At 44.0% G+C, this 26,112-nt stretch overlaps 2 protein-coding genes across 2 annotated transcripts in view; one reads left to right on the plus strand and one right to left on the minus strand.

The window, feature by feature from the left end:
* Positions 1-9,214: 9,214 nt before the first annotated feature.
* The window catches only part of T265_05336 (hypothetical protein), a gene marked incomplete at both ends in the record, with an annotated part of 71,374 nt that continues 54,476 nt past the window's right edge, over positions 9,215-26,112 (plus strand). The window contains one exon of the mRNA XM_009170327.1: positions 9,215-9,698. Coding sequence (XP_009168591.1) covers positions 9,459-9,698 — 240 coding nt within the window. The remainder of the gene's footprint in view (positions 9,699-26,112) is intronic.
* T265_05337 (hypothetical protein) lies at positions 15,158-21,232 on the minus strand (the record flags this gene model as incomplete). The annotated part of the gene is made up of 3 exons (XM_009170328.1): positions 15,158-15,385; positions 19,016-19,057; positions 21,191-21,232. The coding sequence occupies 3 exons, from the start codon at positions 21,230-21,232 to the stop codon at positions 15,158-15,160; spliced, it is 312 nt and encodes a 103-aa protein (XP_009168592.1).

Consider the following 26,112-nt stretch of genomic DNA (forward strand, 5'->3'; position numbering starts at 1 on the left):
GTCCTCGTTGAGTGTTCCGGTTGCATTTGTCGTCCTTTTGCACGTAGAGGTGCGTAAATTGGATCCATTTGGATGCAGCAAATGATTGAACCTGTCGTAGAGTACCATGTTTCCAGAAATTTTCTTCCGTGTCGCGTTTTCCCCGTATGCCAAAATGTTCGCGTTTTCCAGATTGAATTTGCGGCATTCCTGGTCCTCGTGTATATATATCAAGGACGGCGTGCATGCCTCCTGACAGTCGCGTTGTGGTCCTTTATTCGTGTACATAATTTCCTCCCAGTTTGTCCAACGTAGAATTTGTTGCTCTCGTTGATGTCGAGTTGCTAAATCACATTGTTCCTCTTGATATTGTCCCGGTTGTCCCTTGGTCTAGAGATTAATTTCCTTAGAGTAGCACTCGATTTGTGGGCCACGAAGATTCCTTTTTGAGCCAATAATCTGGTTGCAAGCTCTGATGTATTCTTGATGTAAGATAGGACTACCCGTCTGGTGGCTTGTTCCTGCTGTTGCTGTTGTTGAGATGTCTTCTTCAAGCTTCTCTTGATAAAACTCCTTGGATATCCATTGTTCTGGAACACTCTGAATAGATGGTTTTCCTCCTCCTTCCGCAGTTCTGTGGTGCTGCAGTATGTTTCTACCCTCTTGAACAAGGTGCAATCAACTGGATCCAATTTACGCACCTTTACGTGCAAAAGGACGACAAATGCAACCGGAACACTCAACGAGGACCGAATAATGGATTCACAAACGAAGAAACAAGGAACTCCTCGGAGTCAAATCAATAAAGGTTACAAGCCGGAAGTCGGAAGGACAAAGGTCACTCCGACATCGGCCAGACTACGACGGCGAGGGATGCCAAGTTCACAAGGCACGTGGGCACCGGCGAATGAGGTCACGGGGTAAAAAGAACGACCAATGGATCCGCCCGACCGATTAACTAATCGCGGTCAAAGGTCATCCCCGGCTACCAGCACGTATATCAACACACACGTAACACTACTGAACGCACAACCACTCGTTGATGATGTCACCCCGATTAGTGATGTAACGTTTGCAACCAAATTACCCAGCTCAGGAAAATTGTTGCCTAATAAAATTGTCGGCACTGAGCTTGAAAATCCACCATGTCCCTTCCAAGCATTGTTGGGTCAACGACGAGAAATCAGTTGACCAAACCTTGTTCAAAGAAGGCATAAGGAACTATTAGGTCTTTTGGGAGTCGACGGTATTCCAGGGAAAGGAGGTCAAGCACCGCGAGTCGTGTTTCATAATCAAGGGGTTTAATGCCAGCGACTAGTTTTGTGGTGGCTCGTTGGAAACACTCAATGAGAAGTGCATCCTTCTTGAATCCTGAGTACACAGCTTCGATAGCATATTCAAGAAGCAGTTCAAAGTGGCCCTCACGGAGTATTTGGAAGTCCGTGCGAAGTAGGCAGGACATGCCTGACGGGAGTCAGATTCGTAAATTCTTTTGGTATCCATCTTTACAACGTCTCCGGGTCCATGTTTAAGATATATGAGAAATGCGTTCACTGAGTCTCCTCCGACTGACATGCGGACGTGCTTTTCTTTATTCAGAAGAAGTGGCCTTGTGAAATTTGGATGAAGACCTGTGCCGGAGTAGTGCGGGAGAGCCTACTTTCACTCGGAATTTTTTTATGAAAGTAATGCATTAATCCAGTCTGGAAACATTTATCATGCTGACTTCCCAGGAACACGTATCCTACTTGCCCAGCACAAGTTTGTACCAGCTTCAGTGGACATGTTGGACCATTGCCCAGAAAATTCATGAGGCTGACGCGGTGTTCCCAAGGCGACCAGACAAAATCGAATATACCAGAAGTTACCCAGAACGTTTGTGCATTTTTTGAAAACTTGGACACGATTATTCATCAAAAGATAACCAAAGGTGGCACAGATGAGATCAGTGAAATCACCTGCCGAACAGATCAACAGGCTTCCAGCAGCCGCTGACTGGTACCTTCCTCCGAATGGTGATAAATACTTCAGTGTGCAAATTGGAGGATACTAAGAAAACACCTTTGATGTATATGGTACGAATGGACAAGGAGATGTTGTGAAGATGGATACCAATGAGGAATTAGGCGTCTGTTCCCCATCAAACATGCCGTTCTACACCGAAAATGGGGAATTCGCTCTCCCTCAAATTGGTGATTATTACGATTATTATAAGTACAAGGTGGAAGATTTTCGTAAGCACTGGCAAGATCGGAAACCGTACGGGGAGAATTACCGGCAGGTAAATTTCGTGATCCCGTTTGGCTTTATAGTGCTTGGAAACATGATTATATGATTTCACTGAGTTGTTAAAATGCTGAACTCACTCGATGCTTACTTCAGCGGTTCATAATATTCCTATCCGCTGGGACCCAGGTAGCGATGCCTGATGACAAATTTTCATTTCAGATGAAGAACTCTAGTGGAGTCATCCAAGAAAAAATTCTACAAACGGTCCTACTCCTGCTCTGTATCGAAGAAGTCCTTGAAGTTTCTACACTTGGTTTACTCCCCCTCTCTGCGGGCGACATAAAAATCTCCCGGAAATTTCCGTCTACAAATCTCTTATCTGTCACCAGACCCAACGAATAAGAGACCTTCTGACACGCTGGTCAAGTGGTCGAACCTCCTCTTTCGCAAGACCCCCATTCCTTTTCGGCCGCTTCCCTCCCCTGTTGATGGGCGTTATCTTAATTGAGACCTCGTCAAATTTTCTGGTGAGATCAATTTACTTACCCTCAGACACCCTTGCTACTTTCGTATATTTCCGCCAAAGTTCAGTTCCACGTTACCTGGGTAGCTAGACTCCGCTCCCTAATATTGCACTACTTTCAGCTTGGAGAAGCAAGAATCAAAGTTTTCAAGCAACGCGTGGGGTCGGTTATGGAATTTCTCTTTGCATTATCCAGGATTTGCTGCCACAGTCGAAGACAAGCAGCGCAAAACGTCCAGCGCTCGCACCCGAAATTCATGTCCTCTCCAACCACTGCCGCGCAATCGCTTGGGCCTTGAACTTTTTTGGATTTGCCGGCCTAGGCCAAATCTGAAACTCATTCCTTCCCAAAATGTCTTTACAAGCTTTCTATAGGCACAATAAGTTATTGCTTTCGATATAAGTCCCACAAATCAAGCAACCTTGTCGTAAGGCCTCCTGTGCCTATTAACCTTCAACACCTAATAATAATAATGTTTATTTCCCAACCGTTGGGCGGCATACTGTCAGGTATGACAATAATGTTACGGTCGGACTAAAAGAACGACTGGTGGGGACTATGGGTACGGGGGGATAGGAAAAGGGACAGCATCATTGGGGACGGTCATTATAAGAGGTAGGTAAGATCACCACAAACCCGACACAGGAGGGAAGCACAACTACCGCGCCTTATTGGGGAGAATACTCAGCAAGATCGGATCGCTAGTATTTGAAGGTGGCGGGCAAAAACAAAGCTAGGGCGGGCTAAAAAAGAGGCTTCCTGTATGACACATGACGAGAAAAGTGTAACGGTGAAAAACGAGGAACCAGAACATCAGATCGGATGAAGCAACGGAGCTGGCGTCATCCAGCCATATATGTTGAACTAAAACCTAAATCCACCGTTAAGGTTCCGTGGCCTTGGACTGTTGGACTCATGGCCAGGGTCAAGTAGTAGGGATGACGAGGTGGAGGGATTAGCAAAGCAGATAGGCGTTAACAGAAATCACAGAATCACGCTGTACCGCGAAGCTGTAAAGACTCATCAGTGTCGCTGTTTTGGAGCCGGGCATAATAGATCTTTTGAAGAGTGAAATGTTGGCAACGCGCAACCGGAACACGAACGGTATAGAAAATTATTGAATTTTGTGGGAAGCACAGAAACACAGAGATGGTTAAATTCGGAAGAATAGGTTAACAGGTTGGAATGAATATGTCATGGAGGCAGTTGATCAGGTGGGGAGTCTATCCTCTTCTTATTTTACTGTCCTGCTATCCGAAAATGTCTAAACAAACAGATTTTAAATAGCACATGTCAAGTATCTCTTCGGATTCCGAGGATGTCATGCTTTAATATGGCACTGCTGCCGCCACACTTCATCCTGAAAAACCCTCCGATTCCTTCGACGAGTCAGTCTGAAGTACACTTGGGTTTAATGTGTTCGTTGTTCTTTTCTCTCGTATTGCACTGTTGTTGTGCACGAGCTAAGATCATTGAAATTCAACGCTCAGTGGTATACTTCTCTACGCCTATTTCCTTGCACGAGACCACATAAATCCACTTCTCTCTCAAACTCAATGGAATTGACCTTGATCTGTCTTGTTTCTCCAGCTCAAATAGATCCATACAAAACTGCATATATGTGTACATACACCATAAAAATAGATTATGTGGTCCATCCGCCCACCAAACAAACACAAGTGCGTGTCGCATAATGTCCCGCTCCGAGCGCGTTCACACCGGGGCACTCAACCCGGTTGTTTATTTCAACATCGCACATTCAACAGATGTGCGTTATACTCTGATGCTTCCCACCCAGGTTGTCAGCAATGTGTGTGTTGGGGATGATGATGATGATGATGCATTATAGTTGGAAAACAGATCTCAACTATTTTTCAAAAGCTTGACTAGGGAATACTCGGAAGACGAGCTGCCTTTCCGTAAACTGTAGAACCGATGTAAATCGGAAATGCGGCAATGGAACATACGAAAAAACCACCATATTATGCCTTTACCGGAAAAACAGAAATATCCTGTTTAAATTCACGAGACACCGTTGGAGAAAAAAGCCAACCGCGTTTTTTTGATGGACGAGAACGGAGAACCCACAAGTGACACAACAGTGGTATCTGAGGTTTACAGACAACACTATGCAGGTCTATATGCAGCCCCGGTGTCCTCCCCAGTCTTGTCAAGACGGAACTACGAAATACCGCTCACTCACCTGGTCTTCATGGTGGAGGACATTCGTACTCTTACATGAGATCAACCCGCTCTGCGCGCTAGGGCCCGACGTAGTCCATCGAAGGACCCTGGAGGAACTGTCAGCAACAATGGTAAATCATTAATACCTGATGTTTCGCCAGTTGCTCAACAAAGGCAACCCTCATTTGTGCATAAGGAAGCGACTGTCACGCCAATCCACAAAACTGGTGACCAATGATCGCGGACAGAGACCGGCCTACAAGCCTCACTAGCTTGGCGTGTAAGGTGATGGAGCGCATGCTGGATTAAGCTGTCCTAGATGCTCTTACCTCCAACAACTTGAGATCTGCAGCTCAACAAGGATTTCTCCTAAACCGTTCTTGCGTGACAAACATGTTGGCGTTTATGGGCATTTTAACGCAAGCAAAGGACGAGGAACCCAAATCAGATGCCGTATATTTCGACTTCTCAAAAGCATTCGATCGAGCTCCACAAACCCGACTCTTACGGGATTCAAAGGAAATCCTACACTGGATCAAGGCGTTCCTATCGGACAGATCAATCCGTGTGAAGGTAGGTTCTACCCACTCTTCTCCAGCGCTAGTCTCCACTCGAGTACATCAAGGCCCCGTTATTGGACCACTGCCGTTTCTGATATACATCAACGAACTTCTAGATGTTCTTGCAATTTCAAATTCTACTTTTTGCGGACGACTTGAAATACCGAAGTTCCAATGCCAATATCATAAAAATGGATGTAAACGCTGCAAAGCAGTGGTCGTTGGACTGACATCTTCCTCCGAAGGACGAAAAGTGCGTCCATATGTCATAAGGAGGAGACTCAGCGACGCCTATGTCATGCATGATGAGAAGGGACCAGAAAACATCACGAAAGTAGATGCCAGAAAGAACTGGGACATCTGGCTCTCTTCGAAAATGTCCTCCTCACTGCACCATGAGAAATCGTCCCAGGTGAATATGCTAACCTACATTTCATTCGGTTCACCTTCTCCCCTATTAATCACATGGACTTCCTAATACACTATGGAGCCTATGCTCCTTGAATTTACCAACCATGTTGTCCATTCAGGTCGCAGAAACGATCTAGCCTCATTGGGCATGTGCAGCGAACCGCTACGAAAATGGTTGTCTTCCTGAATCCGTAAAATACGAAACGCGTCTCGTGGTGCCTGATCACTTCCTCTGGAGTATCGTGGCCTCTGGAGGAACCTAATTCTTACTTGTGCCCTGTTTTCACAGAGCTTGACCGACAGGTTTTTCACAATCAACCCAGAAAACACTCGGCATAGACATAGTAAGATAAGCGCACACACCTTCATTAGTTGAAACTGTTCTCATTTCAGACAGTTGGTACGTGGAATGACATATCTCTGACTGTTGTCTGAGCTCCAACCCAGTTCGAAGCACTATTAGACTCTTTTTATGCGAGTCTTCACTCTGGCCAGCATACTCCCCCGCGCTGGGAACTTAAAGAAAAGTGTCACACCCTTTTTTGCTTGTGCATTTCAGGTAAACAGCGGCAGCTGAACGACAAGAACAAATCGGCTCGGGATTCCTTGGCGAAAGCCTCGATCCTGTATACCGACCCGTGAGTTTGCGACTCATCGCCGCCTGGTGCTTGCCTGTAGCTCTCTATCAGCTAATTTTGAAATCTCAAGCTAGGCATGCTTCCCTTGATTATCTGTATGAACTACAGAAATGTAGTACATTGCGCTCTCTGCGGACTGAACCTATGCTGGCCTTATGCTGGGTCGTTTCGCCAAATAACCCCAGACGGTTCCTTCGGAACGTTTTTGCATGGACGACACGACGCGGCGATGATTACAGCGTTCCTGCAACATGCTATCTGGTGGCTATCCCGTTGTTGCCATGCCTTCGCCATTTCTTGTGCGCGGAAGACTTTCTCAAACTGTTGATTTTATTCCAGGACTCTGAACTACCGTCCTGATTATTGTGCTGATTTCTTATTCCGCCCATGACGCTACCCATCTTTCCCATCACGACCACCCGGTGCAATGCGATGTTGACGCTGTGCCTGCCCCGGAAAGTCCGAAAAGGACTGATTAGACACCCGAGAACCATAAGCCTACCTATTTCCAAATAATTACATTCCCGTTACAGAAAACCCGCTTCTTCATCACTCTGATCAGGTGTGGTTTGGCATCGTCACACTGATACCAGTGGCTTGAACTAGTGTCTCAACAGAGCAGGGTAATCCCATGTTTTATATCAGAGCTGCTAAGTATTTTGAAGCTGCCCGAGTGCTGCTCTTTACACTGTCCAAAAGTCTATTTTTTTAAAACCAAACTCTCTGTCATGCTAGTCTCGCACCACCAGCGTTCCACCGTTCCGAAGTTAGTTGTCTTTAGATCATGCGAATTTTGGTGAGACGCTATTGCTACTACATCTTGCCATTTTTTAAGCGACCGCATAGACTCCATGCATTGCCGCGCACTTTATAACTGGTGGCTGTCGTGCTAAAAGTTCAAATGCCTGGCAGCCGGAGCAACTACTCACTAACAAACCTTATAGTTATTATCACAAAAATTAAAACGTGCTGGTCGAAAAACATTACTCACAGCACCGTCGTTGGTGAGCTCGTCAAAATTAGTGTTGGAACAACACTACAAACTGGTGGCTGGCTAAAAGTTCAAATGCCTGGCAGCCGGAGCAACTACTCACTAACAAACCTTATAGTTATTATCACAAAAATTAAAACGTGCTGGTCGAAAAACATTACTCACAGCACCGTCGTTGGTGAGCTCGTCAAAATTAGTGTTGGAACAACACTACAAAATACATTTGTAATAAAATCCAGCGTCTTGACCTCTAGACAGTTTGTTTTAAACCGGAGTTCAGTGAAAAGTCAGTATCCGTCCCTATGTCATCCAATTAATCCACTCAACACAAATTGTGGCCTGTGAGTTCACATCCTCGTTCAGCTGATAAATGACTGTCATCTTTCTGCCGTTACGAAGGGACTGGTTTTGAATTCTATTGTGACGGAAAACTCAAGTACGTGCGACCCATCTGGTTGGGTTTCAACCTGGTGCTAGGTGCAAGCGGCACATCTTCGCGCTGCTTCAAACCATCGAGCGGAGCACTAGGCACCACCGGCAGGCAACTGAGGTATCCCACCGAAGCAGCCGGGTTCTTGGCTATTTTGAATGGCGGTATGCTTCACATATATTTGGCGAAAGGAACTACACCCCGAGGCTCCTTTCTGTATCCATCGTGTTTCGTAATACCGCACTTTAGGTGGTGTAAGAGCCTACAAACAACTATTCGAAAATTTCACAAAAATAGCGATAGTTCACAAGACTGCACTTTCTCCTTTTGTCTTCCATCATCGGCTTTATCGTGGGCCACTTGGCTTTAGGGATGAAGTTCTTTTTTGCGGAAAAGGTCATTCAGAAGGAACTAGTAGAGTTGGATTTAGCGGACGGGCCTGTTTCATTATTTAGCGGTCATCGATCTGTACAGCTTATTCATAATAGAATTCCAAATGGGATCCCAGCCTCGGAATGCAGTTGCGGCTTCAAATTGCAGGGCGTTGTAGCATTGATAGTTTTGGTAGAGTCATTACATTTTGTTGACCGGTTTGCACATCCAGTGGCTGCAATAGCCTAAAATGTGCCGTGAGAGACGAACTCAGTGCTAATATCGTTTATTCCCAACTTGCGGGCGGCATACTGTTGGGCATGATCATAATGTTACCGTCAGAATGAAAGCACGACTGGCGGGGATTGTGGGGAAAAGAGGGGTTAGAGAAAAGGACAGCGAGATAGGGAGTGGGCATTATTCGAAATAGGCGTGGTCACCAGTGAACCCACATGGATAGGGAGACACAGCTACTGTGCGGTTTGGGAAAGAATATCGAGCAAGATACGGTTCCAGGTGAACAGAGGCCGCTGAACTACAAGAACAAAACCGACGAGGGAATTATTTGGCGACATCCTTGACCCTGTATATCGATCCGTGAATCCATGAGCAAGTGAATGCATGAGAGCCTCGTGCAACTGAAAACGAAATTGAAATCTTTATTGTGTGGCACCCCAGCCATCACTTCAGACATTGCAACGAAAACTACCTATTTACGAGTCTTACAAAAACACTCACATCTTCCTTTTTAAATATGAATACCTTCTCCTGCGCGAGTTCATAGAGAGCCTTTTTGTTTATGTATGTGACTTCAAGGACGAATGGGAACCACTGGCCTTGATTTTCTTTGAAAGTGAGGTGTTCGTGCCGCAGCAGTTTTATCCTCGGTTGACTGGCTCGGAAAGAACGTTTCCAGACATTAAGCTTATGTGCTGTTGCTGCCAAACATCTTTAAGAAAAACAGCCTCGCATCTTCAATATCACTAGAAACAACACATTTGTTTACCGATTTTCAACGTAAACGGAATTTATGTGTCTTGGATTGAATTTGTCTGAGATGTTTACCGACACATAAAACAACAAATTGGATTAATTTTACTTCTCGCCTGGTTGGTGTTTGTCCTTTCGTGATCGAAGCATATGATGACAAATATTGGGGAAATGGACGAGGATTTGGATGAGGGAGTCGTCGCCGACCACCTGCGTGGGACGGACGTAAATCGGTACCCTGAACACAACTACCTCACTTTCACCAACTTTGAGAAAGCCGATGCTAACTGGACTAATCTCATGTCACGGCAGAAAACTTCAATCGAAGAAACAAGCCCCCAGACCTCGCACCTGAGTCCAGAACCAAACAGCATATCTGATCTGGCATCGGTATGTAATTTACATTTGTCATTTCCATGGATCATAACTTTTTGTTTACTGTAATATTTGTTATACGGTACATTGGATGTTGTAGTATACTCCTTAACCCGGTGCAGCGCTCAATCATGGCACTATGTTTATTCACTTCATGGTGAATATGAAATTCCTCACCAGGAAACCTCGTTTTTACGTTGGAATTCCTCAGTTAAACTCTTCGTATAAAACATGGTCGATTTACATGGCGACATAAGTTGCTTATCTGGGATCCGTTTTGATGATGGAATATCAGCTAGTTGTCCATCGAACTCTTGAGCTGTAGTTAATTGTTGATGTCACCTTTGCTAAATACAGTTTCACTTACAAATATCCTTGAGTTAAGATGCTGCTTGGTACTTTTGAACAATTCTTAGCATATCAGTATCCTAAAAAATCGTGTACATCCTTCGTTTGAAGGATGTTTTCATGAGCGTTGGGTCGTAAGTCTTCGCTCCTTAACCCATACAACTCCGCATTAGTTCAAGCAGAAGGCTACAATGTTTTACTGGCGCATATTCGTGTCCTTACAATCAGATATGAGAGTGGAGCAGATTCGTTCCACGACACTCACTCTTTGATACGACCCCAGAGAGGTGGTCTTGCAACGGACTGGTAGATCGCCTGATGCCTGAGTGCTTCAAACAGTCGTAATTCGAAGAGGAGGGGGGTGGGAGGGACTTTGTTAGCTATGGATCATTAATTAGTCTTCATATGCTCCGGGCATGTTTCCATATGTCCAATTACGTGAATGCAGCTTAAACTGTTCCAAAGATTGGTTTCGATGCTGAACGTTTACTAGGATTCATAAAACGACTCGGCTCGTTATGAAACATTATCTATATTTTGAAGTTGCTCCAAGTCTTGTTATCCCACTTTCTACTCAAATCAAAAACGAGTGTAGGACAATACCGATCACAGTGATAGTTCTTCACTTTAACCGCTGAGTTATCTCAAACTCTTGCTGCTACTTGTAGATTCTGCCACCACTGAAGGAACAAAAAGATGTGTGTTCTGTTTAATGATCGCAAAACACAGGATCGGAGGGTCGGATTCGAAAGTTGCGGTTGGCTGCGTTCAGGGATTAAGAGCAATTTTATCGTTCTCTTTTTCCCCACTTGGGTCCTGTAACTTGCATATTCTGCGACGTGGCCGGGTTGAAGGACACTAATTTAGTGAAGGAGCTGTGTGTCAGCTCTTTCATTTTGTTGCGAGTTTGTACATCATACGAGGAAGTTCAACCTCACCATAGTCTGTTGATTGTTCATGCGGTGCAAGCGTGACCGTGTCACTACTTCAGATAGGACGTACATGTTTGAGTACACTGTGTTCGCACGTGGAGTTAGTTAAGTTATATCAGCACCATCAGAATCAGTGATTGACTGAATGTGTGGGCTGCATGCTGATTTGAGACAGGCGCATTTGGTAAAAGGTGTGTTCCTTCTTTGGATGATGCGTTTTGTGACGCTATAAAAACCCATCCTTTTGACAGCTGACTAGTGTGGACTTTAGATCCGGTGTCAACTCGGATAAAGTTCCTGTTTGCGATTCCATGCAGGGAATCCCACTGGATTTACCTGTGCCCGCATTCAAAATTCAAGATGATTCCCATTTATGTGTAATGCATCACATAATTTTGGGGTCAACTGCTACTGTGGGTAATGTGCATAACTTAATTTTCTGGTCCAGCCTCGTTTGAGCTCTTGTCCACCCAAATTTTCGACTGACATGTAAGTATCATTTCGAAAGGACATCCACATCAAATGCCCTAGCGTACGATCTAACGACTGGTTTTGAAGGGCACTGCCTGTTAGGGGAGAATTATTTTCTATAGAGGAAAACGTTGATAGCTCAAGTAGCATAAATGGTCGTTAGCTTGTTCGCTGAGCTGGGTAATTTGATTGTGAAAGTTTCATCACCAATGGAGGCGACATCGTCAGTTCGTTGTTATGAAGCGTAGTGGTGCGTAGCAAACACCAACCTATCGCTACGCACCACTACTCTCCCTAACACCCACCGATGAAGTCACCTCGATTGGTGATGAAACGTTTGCAATCAGATTACTCAGCTCAGCGAACAAGCCAGATAATTAGTCTTGTAGGGAGTGTTTATATATATATATATATATTTCCATGGTGTGTTACGAGTGGTTGGGATTTATTGCATCAACTGAGAGGGGATTGTTGTGATGAAGGATACTCGTCCTAGTGACTGAGTGGAACTAGTTGTAACAGGACGTATTTGTCATCGGATGTCGTCTCATACAGTTATTGCCTGTAGTACTCCGCTTACGAAACTCTATTAGTGGTGCTTCCTGAAAAATACTGGGTTAACCTAAGGGGTGACTGAAGATGACTGTTGCTTCACCAACCATTTCAAGTCTTGCTGAAAAGTATCTATTGGGGTGATTTTGTTACTCAGCTTTTTAGAGTCACGAATTGGTCGTGCGCTTTCTTGGAATTGGACTATTTGAACCGCTTTATAACCGCCGTTGTTTCACCTCATTTTTCAGCTTATATTGGGAACCTCATTTTTCTTGCAACTATATATGGTTAGACTAGTTTGAAGGGCATAGTTTCGTCGGTTGGGAAATCTGCGCAGGTTAAATGCAAGTATATTGCCTGGCACACCCGATATCAATTTAGAGCACAAGAACTTCCGTCCTCGTTCATCTTTTTTTCATAATGGGGTTTTTACACATGCTCCATATGAAAGTAAATTTTCCGTAGAAATGCTCAATAATATGCTCCATCAGTCTTTGTCTGCGTCACCGATTATTTCGGTTGACAGACCTTTTCCGGAAACTAGCAGCTTCCTCAACTTCAGTATCTAAAACTTATCAAATAGCCTTCGAACTCGCTGGTTCCTACACCGTTTTGTTAGGGAGCGCTTTTCTAAATGTTTAACCATTGAACAGTCGAAATTTTGATCGCTAATCTTTATTCGGAAAATAGCTACACCATCGTTTGAGGAAAATCAACTCATCAGTAATTAAGATAGCTTGTCGGTTCTTCGAACAACCATTCATGGATGCGAGAGAGATAACAGGTTAGAGCGCGAATTTGCTGACCGGAAGGTCTGTGGTTCGAATCCGACTTCTCTTTTTCGACTTCCCGTCTAGGCTTAGGCAACCTGGCAGTATCCCATCCCACGTGCTTTCTTCTGGTGACGGTTAGGCACCAAAAGGGTACTACAACTGAAAGATGTTTGTTTTTAATTTCTGCAACCATTCATCAGTACTCCACTTCAAATTTTCTCTGTAATATTTCAACCATAAAAGAGTATGTAAGAATTTAAGATGCCAAAAAAGATCAACAAAGTACATATCCAACAACCCGGTTTCTGTTACCAGAATCCAACATGTCAGATAGACAAAATAAGTCGCCAGACTGTGAGACATGAGTCTCTGATGTCTTCTTTTTTGAGCCATGTTGTCCCTTTAATGAATATGCTAAACGTGAATATTCTTGATCACGCCAGCACTTTTCCTAACTGCTAAATCATACCGATGCGTAAAAAGTTGCATTAAAAACTGAACGTGGTTTTTTGTATTCCCTCTGTTAAGCCAGACTATTCATCCGATCTTTGAGGACGGTGATCGAGACTGAGACTTGATACAATTTGCAATAATCAGTAAAAGTTCCGATTTTACTCATCACAGGACAGAATAATTAATTTACGTTTGTGGAAGGCTATAGTTTTGTCAAACGAGTCAAGCTTCTGGGCAGATGTGAGGGTCTGTGTTCCAGGTAGCTGCCCAACACCAAAGAAAGACAACCCTTTTTAACAGAAAATAAAGTCCACTTTGTAGAACTAAAAGGAACAAATACTGCTGCATGTCGGTCGAGATGATGAATTAAAAGCAGCGGTGATCAGGTGATATACGAGCAAAGGGGTCATCAGCTGGCGGTTAGAGCCTTAGAGCAGATAACTACAATATTATTGACGACAGTAATGTGTTCCAAGAGGAGAATCTTACTTCAATCTTTGGAAGGACCGAAATACTCTGATTGTCAGTCCTGGGACAATGCCCACATGGTCACAAATCTTACACGACCCATCGAGTATTTGTCGTTATGAACATGCAGTTGGTGTACCTATGAATGCAGGAATATCTTAGCGTGGTCTCTGAATAAGCAAGGAGGAACTGTCGATAGTGAAAGATCGTACATAACTTCCCAAACGCTTTGCCGTTCATTCGTCTGGGGGCGTTTTTTTCCCGAAAAATATTCGCCGAATAATGTGTTCTGCTCTAAAGTTGTAAACGTGTAGTCAAGTCAGGGATAGATTTCCAGTTTGGTTATAACAGTACTCTTGGTTTTCCGTGGTTTACGGTCCTAATTAGAGACACGATGGATTTTTTAGACGTTGGCAACTGTTTAAAAACTTTAACTCGCTGAGTAACAGCTTGTGAGTCTTGGGTAGAAAAGATGAAAATTGACCTGTTCTCATTGTTCTCATGCTTGCAAGTTACACTATGCTTGTGGGTTTCATTCTTTGGTAATCAAACCATTTAGCATGAAAAAGTTTATTATTAGGTACACGCTGTGCTTGTTAATTCGTTACAGCTCAGAGATTATCAACTGCTGAAAGGGTTAGGCGACTGGGAGACATCCTCCAAGTTATAGCGTGGCGTAGTGTTTTCGTGGTTCAATTTTTTCTCACGACAAGTAGGATTTTCCGAGGTTTTACACAACACATGTCTAAAGTTAAGGAAACGGCTTTCAGCTGCCAATATTTTTTTCGATTCATATTTTGCGTAATTTTTCGAGCCTGCACCAAATATTACGATTGCGTTACACTGATTGAACCAAGTAAGCAGTCGTGTGATCTGTACAATTCGTCTGTTGCTAGCAGACGCGTGCGCTAGTGATTGCGAACGATTCGAGTGAAAGCAAATGGTCGCACTCTAATCCATAGTGCATCGAAACTTCCCATTAGCACTGGACTGTATGCCACATCCTGCGCACCGGCTGCAAGTGAGTACTATCCATCAACATCCATCATCACACCGTTTATTGTCGATTGGAGTTTTGCCAGTTGATATGAGATAAAAAGGGTACAGTGCATCGTTTCGGAGGAGCTCTCAGCACCGAAGAGCTGATGATCACACCGATTACATTTCAGTAGGTCAGTAAGCGGACAACTTACTATCCGTTGTGCCCAACTATTTTGACTGAGCTAATGGGTCTTATCGAGTGTTTTCCACTCCAGGATCATCCGTTTTATAGCTTGGGTCTATCTGATTCGACCAACTCTTCTTCAATTTAACGGGTCGCTTGTAAATTGATTGTGTGGGCCTTCGTAAAACCAATTGATGAATGCAGTGATGGGTACGAACGACTGGGAACCCGCCGGATGATGGCGCACAGCTGGAAGGAATAGCTTTGAAAATCGGTTGCTTGCACGCTGCAAGACTGGTGCGTGGCCAATTTTCACTCAGCTGCAACACCCTTCCGGTGCCTAGCCGCCATGCTACCCGAAGGAAGTACGAGGCCTGGGATACTGCCAGATTGCCCAAGCCTAGACAGGGTTAGTCGAGAGGAAGAGGTCGGGTTCGAACCACGGACCTTCCGGTCAGTAAATTCCTGCTCTAACCACCTGGGCCATCTTGACCCCCGTGACCAGTTTTGGAATAAGTTATCAAAAAACGGCGATAATTCCTAAACAATTAAACAAGTGTCTTTTTGTGTGCGCTAGTTCTTGAAATGGGATTTAAAACTATATTCCAACGAATTTACGCAAGCTTTAACAAACAGGGTCCCGACGCACTGATCCTTGGTCGGGATAACAAAACTCCTTCTCGGCTATCCATGTCAGTGAGTATGAGATGAAGTCTACGGATAGTTTGACGAGTGGAATCGTCTACGTAACTGCTCCAACACTAGGTGAGAGCATCACTTGCACAAACTGTGAACGCAACTGTCTACACGCCGTCCCAAAAGTAGGCAAAACGGCAGTTCTACCTCTTTTCGTTAGCCAGCGTTTTCACGATAGGCCCTATCCTATGGCTTCTGCTTCTTCCTTAGCGAAGAATCTTTAACCATTTCCTGCTTCACTACACCGACATTCGTTCTTCGATTTCATGTTATTTGTTCTGATATCTGGTCCCAAGGTAGCCAGTGTGGCTGTAAACTATGACGCTTGCCCTGTTATCCTGTTTCATTTCTACGCAGCGTGTCCAAACCATGAAGAGTGATCTGTTGCAGTCATCATTTGATTTTGGAGTGTTTGATATTAGTGCGCAAAACACTTGTCTGAACGCTCGATGTTTGCCATGTACACACGTTTGGACCTAGAAGGTTTAATGAGCATATCTGTGTGATGAAGCTTGAGTTGATGCCAAGACTCAAGATGAGCTTGTCCAATGAAAACAGGTACTCATTAGTAGTCTGTTGTAGCACCCCGTCAAAAACTTTGCATCATCAAAACTTTGCGCATCGTATAGAAGCTAGGTGGCCACAACTGCCTAATTTGACATTTGGACGACGTATCTGGATTTCTTCCAGGGGTTCCGGATTGGCTTCAAAGTACTACCGAGTTTTTTTTATCGTCGCAGCAATGTGTCCTGCATAAGGCCTTGGTTGTAAAACCGGACACATGCTTCCATCCATCTTTATCAACAAGTGCACCGACAAAGATAGTAGCGTCACTGTGAGAATATATATTCGTGTTTACTTAGCACATAACCAAGGATCAGACCTTTAATTGAAAAGAAAATTTAAAAATGGTAGACAGGGACCGTTTTGGGGGTAGAGTAGTACTAATCTCCATAAAAGCATTGAAGGACGAACGTCAACAACCAAAGGAGTCTCTTGTAGCGTCCGGTATCTTTGGACTCTTCAGCGATATAGTTCAATTTAGGAGATTTGTACGCCTGTTGTCGTGCTCTGGACTTATGTTGGGCAAGGTCTGCAAGGGTACTGGTCACTCCCCTAGGCACACAACTTCTTTTCACTAATTCTCTACCCTTGTTTTTCCGGTTTACCTCTTACTAAGGTTTTCCTTCTGATGTGTGGTGGCTGAGCGCCAGTATGTATCGGTGGTATGCCGCCGTCGATGACAGTAATAATAATAATAATAATAATAATAAGGAAAAATAAAGGTGGGAAGCGTTGGTCGGATGTTTTGACCTATGGGCTTACTTGTCAGTTACGGACGATAGCATATTTCTGAGGAGAAGCAATTACCATGAGGGGACCTGAGTTAGATAATCGATGTGAGTGACATGGTGCTTCGAACTTGAGGATGGCTTGGTCTGTTACTGTTTTCATCAAGGGCAATGATGGAATCACGATGCCTATAGATTCATGCACACTAAATGCAAGTGAATTGACTTTGTTCTAACTAGTTTGGCGGATAGGATTTGCAAATCTGAGGTACATGTTTGCTACTCCGGGTCATGAGAGTGTGCTCCTAAAGTCCACTTTCGATGTTCCGGGGTTTTATCAGCACGATTGTTTTCCGTGGTCTTGTAAAGCTAGAACTATGTTTACTGATGACAGATTACGATTTTGTCCTAGCGTTTCCTCTGAAACACTTCGACGACAGAACCTTAGAACTAAGCATTCTACATAGAAAATGATGGAATAGAGATATTGCTAACAAAGTGCTAGGACAGTCCAATCTTCAACGTCATTCTTTCTCCATACTCAAAGATAAATCTCATTGAACAGAGCAATCTTTGAAAACCAACTCCCTGTTCTTTTTCGCTGTGCTATTCTGTTCATGTATCATAGGAAAAAACTGTTAGAAATCAACAGAAGCACGCACCTGCAGCGCTTAATGACAGCCGGGTGAGTTTAGTCATTTCCGGGCAACTGATAAGCTGCTTTTTCCCTTTTGAATGGACTGTCTGACCCGCACTGTTAACCCTTATGAGTGCAGTCATTTTATTTGATTCCTATAAAAGTTCTTTCTGATAACGCGGTCATCATGTCCACTCCGGGCAAGCCGCTGCATGAAAACCGCGAAACTTTTAGGATGGAGGACTGACTATTCATCTGCTGGCCTATTTCCAGGTAAACTAAATCGTCAAATTCCTCTAGACCCTATTTGGGTGTACAGCAATTAAGCATCTATGTTATACTGTCGGCGACACTGACTTTTCAACTGTAATTCAGCACTGCTGCTCTTGATTCTCTAATTTGCTTTCTGGTGTATTCACTGGCGTCCAAAAAAACATTGTCAGTGCGCCGATGACTGCTGCGATTTCCCCTCTGCTGGTGTTTTTATTTTCCTCCAATTAACGGTATTTACTGCTTTTTTCAGTGATTGACCAGTCTGTATGGTTTTCAACCTCACCGTCTCAAGAGAACATTCCGATTCGTAATTTTTGCAACCTGGTTTCGTAGTTTTATAAAAGGTCAAACACAGTGGTGTGCCTCACACACTGCTTAATTTTGTAGTGAATAGCATGCCTGGGAAGTGTCCGATATCCAGACCAGACCAGACCAGCTGGTTTTGGGGAATGCTACCTTTGTGTACGATAACGCACGCAGGTGGTGCACGCAGGATCTGTTTCATTTGTCTTGTTTGCCACAGGACACATCTACGGGTAACATTGATGAGTATTTGCACTCCTAGACTCCTAGTTCTACTCGTATGAGTTATTTTTTGTTAGGTTGGTGCATCTGAGAAAAAATGCCGTGATAGAAACTTAGGCTAACAAACATCTTGATGTTGAGGCTTGGTGAAGAACGCCGAAATCAACGAATATCCCAACGGTCAGATGAAACGACCAAAGTTACTTGGGACTTCATAACATCGCTTTAGAAATTTCGGATGGATTAAGGATAGAGTGGTTGATTTTGGCGATATGTGGCCACATGGTGGAAACTCGACATCCGTCGTGGAAAAAAACGCCGTTTGTCTTTAGGGTGACCAGCAAGCGGTGGATCATGAAAGCGGTTTCAATGGGGATTCCATACGTCAAGACATAGTCTGGAGTTGTTTCAAGCATACTCATGTGTTGTAGGACTACGACCAAGTATCTTTTTTCTTGTCAAGCCTCTAAAAGTTTCTTGAAGCTTGCGCAAGATAAATTACCACCATCACCATCTATCCTTGTTTGATGTGTATTCACACCGTCGCCATTAGGCGACACAAAATGGTGGACAGTATGCAGGATAAAACTCTCTACTTGCGATTTTAGGCATAAATAAGATAAAGACTTTCCTGGGTTAGAGAACAAAAAACTCACGGGGATATCGATCGAATGAGTCACTCGTACATCCTAAAAACAGTAACCCATTCGGTTTGGATACACGCATTCCATCTTGAACACAACTTACCTCGATATCCATTGGTGACAGGTACAAAGAATTGAAAATTTCCTGTGAAAATTACGGTTGATGAATTGAAAGTTTTCACCTTTAGTTTGCAAGGGATCACGATCTGTCACTTGCATGATCAGTTCACTGAGCGTAAATAGTATGTATAGACTGGAATTGAAAGCTCACTCATTATTGTAAATGAATATAGCATGTCTCCGGAAGCCGTCCTGTAACTTTTTCTTTTTCTTGATGGCCGTAGTACCATGATGGAGATATTGTTGTTCTCTAGCGGCCGCATCAAGACTGTTTCACTGGAATATCCATGCCAATTAATTTTGATCGTTCTCATTTTGAATTCAAATGAATACGCCTAGATTGTGTCTACACTCAGCCGTGGGCAACACTGAATGATTCACGAACCTCAAGCGCAAGCAAAGTATGCTACATATCTTGCAGTTAATTGACATTCGAGTCTGTCGTGACACGAACTAATGACAGGTATTTTTCAAATCCTGCGGTTGTCTCTTTATCAGACAGCTGACTACCGTATCCTTCAGTAGTCATAATCTTTTATTCTGTTTACCTCACTGCCTGGTTTTGTAAGGTCGATTTGTGGCTTAGTTGCGACGTACCAATTATTGTGCAAGCGCGATCTTTCAGGCTTCTTCTCATCTGTTACCCGCATAACTGTATCGTGAGAAGTACTGATGTACTTTTGTACACAAGAACCTCTTCTCGAGCCTCCACTTTTATCTTTAGGATAGAGCTTCTGAAGATGCTATCGATGTGAGCACCGCTCGTGTGCGCTTTCTCTGCAATCTGAGAACGGCTGCCTGGTGACGCCTCAAACAGTTTTACTCTTCACACTTTCGATGAGGTTCTCCTTCGATAGGGTGCTCGTGCATGACATCTTTCAGTGGGTCTATACAGCTTCCCTTCCGTTACTCTTATGTACTAAGTGGTTGTGTGATCGATCGACAATTTCGCGCAACTTCAACCTTTAAATTGGTCGTATACTCTCCTGCATAGTTTAAAGGATACACGCAAATGCAGCAAGCATGCGACAGAGTTCTCATCCGGTGATTGAATGTTGGGTTTTAGCTATTGTGAATTGTCCGTAGGAGTGTCTCTTGGGGAAAGAGATTTCGGCAGTATATAGAGATAAAATTTACTACACTCTTGTGACTGTATGGACTTCATGTTTTATTGTGATCAAAATTTCACTCAGCTTCTTTGAAGTTATGGATTGCTTCAATATTCCATTTTATCACCACTTTCACTTTCTTTCTGTGTTATGGACGTGCCGATACCATCATCCGTGTCAGGTTGTAAGTATGCGAACGCCATTATTTTTAATTGTTCTTTTGTTCTGGCTCACAAACCGTCCCCACGTTCAAGCTAAATCTACTGGTTGGATTAACGGGTCTGTCTCTCCACTTCCTATTCTAGGCGTACCGATTTGTCTAGAACTTCCATTTGGCATTCTGTCCGATAACAGTTAGCAAACTCTGCAATTTCCTTCAAGGGGTAACGGTTGGTGGCCAGATCCACTCACAGACTGATGTATGCAAGAGATTCAGTTGTCATTTTAGGCGGCAACTTTTCTTGTTTTGGACACATCCCATTTGTTTCCGGTTTCACTTTTCCTCTAATATTTCTTTATTTGCATTGCCATGCTACCTATCTAAAATCCTTTCCGAATCCAGTGGAATTTTCTGTGTATTGCTTCCTACCTTTACACTAACCATCGTCTTACATCTTGCGATCTTGGATCTCATCTGATGGAGGTTACCTCTAAATTCTGGTCTTTCGAAAACTCTCGGCCTTTAGTGTAAGATCCATATTTGAGACTAGCCTTGAAACAAATGCTACATACCGCATCACGCATGTCCACTAGCTGGCCCCAGTTGACTCTTCTAAGAGCCTACTACTGTCATATATTTTTGAAGAGCATGGTCACAAACATAAAAAATGAATGCAAGCGACGAATGTGAAAGCGTAATAGGAGAATATGAGATAAAAGAGAGGAACGTCTCCCTCGAATTCATGCCACCAACAATTCCAGTCAGATGAGATGAATCCCAACGTATGTAGAAATTTTGGTATGAAAACACGCGTCTAAAGACCAACAACCGAAGAAAGGACAAACAATTTTCAAAGCGCGGTAAGCGCTAGCACAATCGAGACTCGCACATCAGGCGCAAAGTGTCCGTCATACTGGGCGAAAATGTACATTCAGTGCCATGTGCCACGCATAAAAGTGTCATAAGTACGCAGAGAGCCCACAATAGCAAGCAAACACAAGTCACTGACTGTGACCTTAGGAAGTCCCAGTCCAATAACAGCCTTGGCGGATTGAGCAAAACAACTCCCTCGATAAGAGATGATCATCGGTTGGTGGACCAAAACGTCGATATCACAACTGATTGCACGTAGGACTTAGGAGGGAATATTCATCAGCACCATACTTCTGCTTCTTCTCATTCCACACAATCACTCCTCGCCCATCCGAGACGTCTATTACAGTTGCTCGGCAATCTCGAACAGCGATTAGGTCAGGTTTGATGATATGGGTTACATCTGGCTGTTTACGTAGTACGTTATGACTCCTTGAAATTTCGACCATCTAAAATTCACCCTCTTGGGAGCGTAATCTTACTGTTGACTTGCTCGACCACCATTCTGCATCAGCCCCATTTTTCAAGTAATGCCATCAAGGCACTGTCACGGTATTCAAACAAAGCTGCAGAATTGTCATTCCTATGGTGAACTTGTTGCTTTCTTTACAAGACTGTGCAGTGTGAAGTGCAATGGTGTATCACAACCAGCTCGATCTTTAACCGTCGTTCTTGAAGTCTGAAACTCGACTGACGCTTTCTGAAATTTTAGCATATACGTACTCGGCATATCTGGAAGTACGATACAATATTTTTCCTTGCTCGGTAGAGCTCTGGATACGATTGGTCTGACATCTTTTCCTTGCATCCTCGTATGCTGAGAGACACTTTTAGGATAAGAAGACTAGCTTCGCTGCCATAGCGTTCGTTATAACTGCCTCAAAATCTCAGATACCATCGGGTCCCATTTTTATCCATCTTGCCACTCTACACAGCCTGTGACTGGTTCCGGTTCTATTATCAATATGGTTGAACAGCCTTCATCAACAGACTTAGAATGTTTACCGCTGGAATCTAACTTCGTGCCACCAGTTTCCACGGTGAGTTGGTCCGTTCTGTCCTCAGAATTAGTTGCTTATTATCTTGTTGTGTTCGTGTCTTACGTGGAGTCGAAAGCCACATTGTGAGATTATCTGCTTTCTGCTTTCAACACACCAAGTGACTGCCGATTGGTTCGACGCAAAACATTCAGTATACACTACATTGTGACCACAACTAAGCTGGAATACTGCACTTTGCACCGATTAACGGTGAATCTCGCTGCCTTTGAATCCCAACGTAATGGTGTGAACACTTTCAAACTTGGTTGTCTCCGAACCGCGTCACTATCCCTCGATGGCCATCAATGCATCCAATTGTAACTCTAGCCACATTATTGGGTGTACGCCACCCTTAGTCAATAGTACAGCACGCATTCATGGCTTGGCCTCAGTAGAGCAGCCCCGTTAAAGGACACAAGGTCGATCACATGTCTGGAAACTAGGTCAGTGTGCCGGCCGGATCGCCTGCAGCAAATTGCAGCCGTACCGTTTCATATATGAGGACGTATGTGAGAGTAACCAGCACGCCGTACTTTTCAAATCATGAGTCTTAGGGAACAATTCACCTGGGTTCGGTTTGCTTGTTTATTCTATCTGACACGTTGTTGAGTATGAAGACTCAGGTGTACTTTACCCAGTGGAATTGGAAGTCAATTGTTTCCGGAAATACTTTTCCAATGTTTCGAAACTGCTCAGCTGGTGCAGGCATTTTGGAACAAAAATTTGTTTCATTGACGTCAATGACGTTCGAAGCTACACCTCTAGTTTGATTCGTATCCCTTCGGGTCCAACAAACTGAATGCTATGGCTTTAGTCGTTTAGTTTACTTCCAGTAAACCGAGACTTTTCTCTGAGGTTCACCACAGGTTTCTACTTATAGGTGTTTTGAATTTTAACGCAAATTGAAAGTTGTCCTGATGAAATGGTTTCGTAACAGAGATATAACTCAGCATAGCTGTCAAAATCACACTAATTTAAATGTGCTTTTGGAGTGATAATTTCAAATTCCAAGGTTCTAGACTCAACTTTCAACTTTGAGCAGTGCTGAACATCCAGAAGATTTTGACGACTTCATCTGCTAGTTAGGTTTCTTTCGGGTCCAAATCTGTTAACTAGACTGGATTACTTCATCGGAGCACTGAACTGTGTCGTTCAGTTGTAACACCCTTGCCTAACTGCCATGCCACCCGAAGGTTGCACGAGGGCTGGGATACCGACAGGTTGCTCAAGCCTAGACCGGGTAAGTCGAGAGGCAGAAGTCGGGTTCGAACCACGGACCTTCCGGTCAGTGAATTCGCGCTCTAAGCACTTAGGCCATCTCGAACATGAACCAACCATTGTGTTGGTATTGTTCGATGCTGAATCTAACAACCGTTCTCGTTATTCCAAAGTTTGAGTGTTATGTTCTCTACTAATCAGTCAATCAACCTTGTCAGTTACACACGAAATTGAGAAGACAGAAAGCCTTGAGGAAATTATACTGCAGCAACTGAACAGCCAATATCGAGATTCGAAGAATCAAGAATGGAATGGAACAAAACAGTCCAATGAAGGCTGAAATAGAGAGAGAGAAATATTGAGCAATATGTTCGTTAGGAGTGCCTCCTAATATTGAGTACCACTGGGATGCCTTTGATGTGTTACGGAATTCCAGGATGCAGAATTGCTGCACAGGTGGTACATAGACGGTTCGAGATGGCCAAATTTACGGGCTATCGAACAACTTTCGAAGCCGAATGTTCCTTCAAAAATTGAAGTGTATCTCTTCCGGAACGCGTGACCTCGTGTGCTTAGGACGCTGAATACCTGTAGCACAGTTGTACTGAAACCACAAGGCTGAGTTTCACGTGAACGATTTACGACCGTTTCTCCATTGTAGTCACGTTGTTCTTCATCAGTTGACCCCTTCAATGTGACCCGAAGCACCCCGCGAATGTTAATCTAGCATCAAACTAACGATGTGGGCGCCGTTGTGATTGGTGAGGTCAGTAGCGTTTTGTGTGGCTTGCGGAAGCTGCTTGTGGTTGTGTGCCTATACAAAAGTACAAATTGCCCTTCCTCATCCGTTTCAAACGTGACATGGCGTGTGGCTTGTGGTTACACAAACCATCGGAAGACGAATGGCTGTTTGGTAATGTACATGAAGCATTTTTCTCAAGCGTTTGTTTAAACCATAGTGCATATGAAAACGACGCTTACCAATCGGTTTATGTCCGCGTTTGTGTGCCTGCACTCTCGTAAGTCATCTCACCCGTTTGTGCAATGTCCAAAAACAAGATTGGTCTCTGAGGCGCGCGCACTTACACAGGGAGGCATTTGCACTTCGATGAGGTAGGCACACCAAATTCAAGGTGGAACAAGATTCACCCACTTCGTGTACCTAATCGAGTTTGTGGATGAACTGGCACGCGGGTACCCTGGGAACTAGCAGTAATTAACCGGCAGTTTGACATGTGGGAAGGTACATGTCACCTGAATTAATCAGTTCGGGTTTTATGGAGTTAGTGGGTCCCATCCAGTTCACCGTGCTCATCTCAAGGGATTGGTGTATCAGCCGCAAGTATAACATTGATAGATGATCTTATTGGAGGAACCAAAGCATTGATTAGATCCGCGGGTTGTTTTCCAACCGTTCGATAGATATTCGTATCTTGTGCAAATTTTAAAGCGGGTTCATTCAGGTACGCAACGCATTTTAACACTGCAAACAATAGTGAGAACCAGCAACCAGTGAGAACTATTCAGTTTCTGCGCAATAGTTGGGTATTTTACTTTCCAAATATTGCTCTCCGTCCAGTCGCTGATCTCAACGAACCCCGACACTGATCGATTGCAACGGAGATCTCACTTCTGCGGCATGATACAGACTTTGTCTGTAGCCCCCACTTCAGCGACTAAACAGCGGATTCAAGAGAGACACTGACACCCGTTGGAAGTTGAACCCACGACCTGTATCCGATAAACACGTAAGGAAACTCCCTCACGTCACCATTGGGATACTGACGGGCATTGGGCCCCCTCTACCCTGTGCATAGCGCCCGAAGGCCGATCACACCATTGTCAGGAGTGCCCACGCGATTCGACAGAAAAGTGCACATGGTCAGTTGAATAGATGCCATTCAGAAAATGATGGACGGCAAATTCACACCCGGATCTCCGGCGAATTTGGTGCCACTGAAAAATTGTGCTCGCCATTTGGAGCAAAGGTTCCCGTGGTTCTAGGCAAAGTGGTATCCTGTACACGTGAAATATCGTTCTTTAGAGTAATTCGAGCTGTTTCTTAAATCATTAGAATATGAGACCCCTCTTGAGTGCACCCTAGGAATGACGCTAAGTATCGGAATTGAAGTAGTTCTTGTACACCGATCACGATTTCAAGACGACAGATCACAACTTTTTTCAACACTCGACTAGAAAACAATTGCGGTATTTTGACAAAGAGAGAACCTCCTGAAGAACCCCAGGAGAAGGAAAACATCTCCTTTCCCGTACTTTCCTCTCCTGGAGAGAACTGCTGTATACGAACTCCGTATTGAGTGACTCTGCCACTGGCAATTCGACTGAGGACAATTTGAACTGCATGTAGGTCCAGGATGGCGCTTAGCTTTAGTCAGGAAGCCGTTTGATGAGTCATCAAATACATAAAAATGGTGCCTTTTCTATAGAGGAATGTCGGTAGCTCAGGTAGCTTATGTGGTGGTCGTTGGCTTGTTCGCACAACCAGCAACCCACCGCTACGCACTGCTACGCTCCTCAGTAACGCACTGATGATGTCACCTCGATTGTTGATTAACCGTTTGCAATCAAATTGTCCAGCTCAGCGAACAAGCCAACGACCACAAAAAATGGTGCCTACTTCACGTAATATATACCCTTGTGCACAACAATTTGGTTTCAA

The sequence above is a fragment of the Opisthorchis viverrini genome (genome assembly GCF_000715545.1).
Source record: "Opisthorchis viverrini unplaced genomic scaffold opera_v5_100, whole genome shotgun sequence".
Classification (NCBI taxonomy): domain Eukaryota; kingdom Metazoa; phylum Platyhelminthes; class Trematoda; order Opisthorchiida; family Opisthorchiidae; genus Opisthorchis; species Opisthorchis viverrini.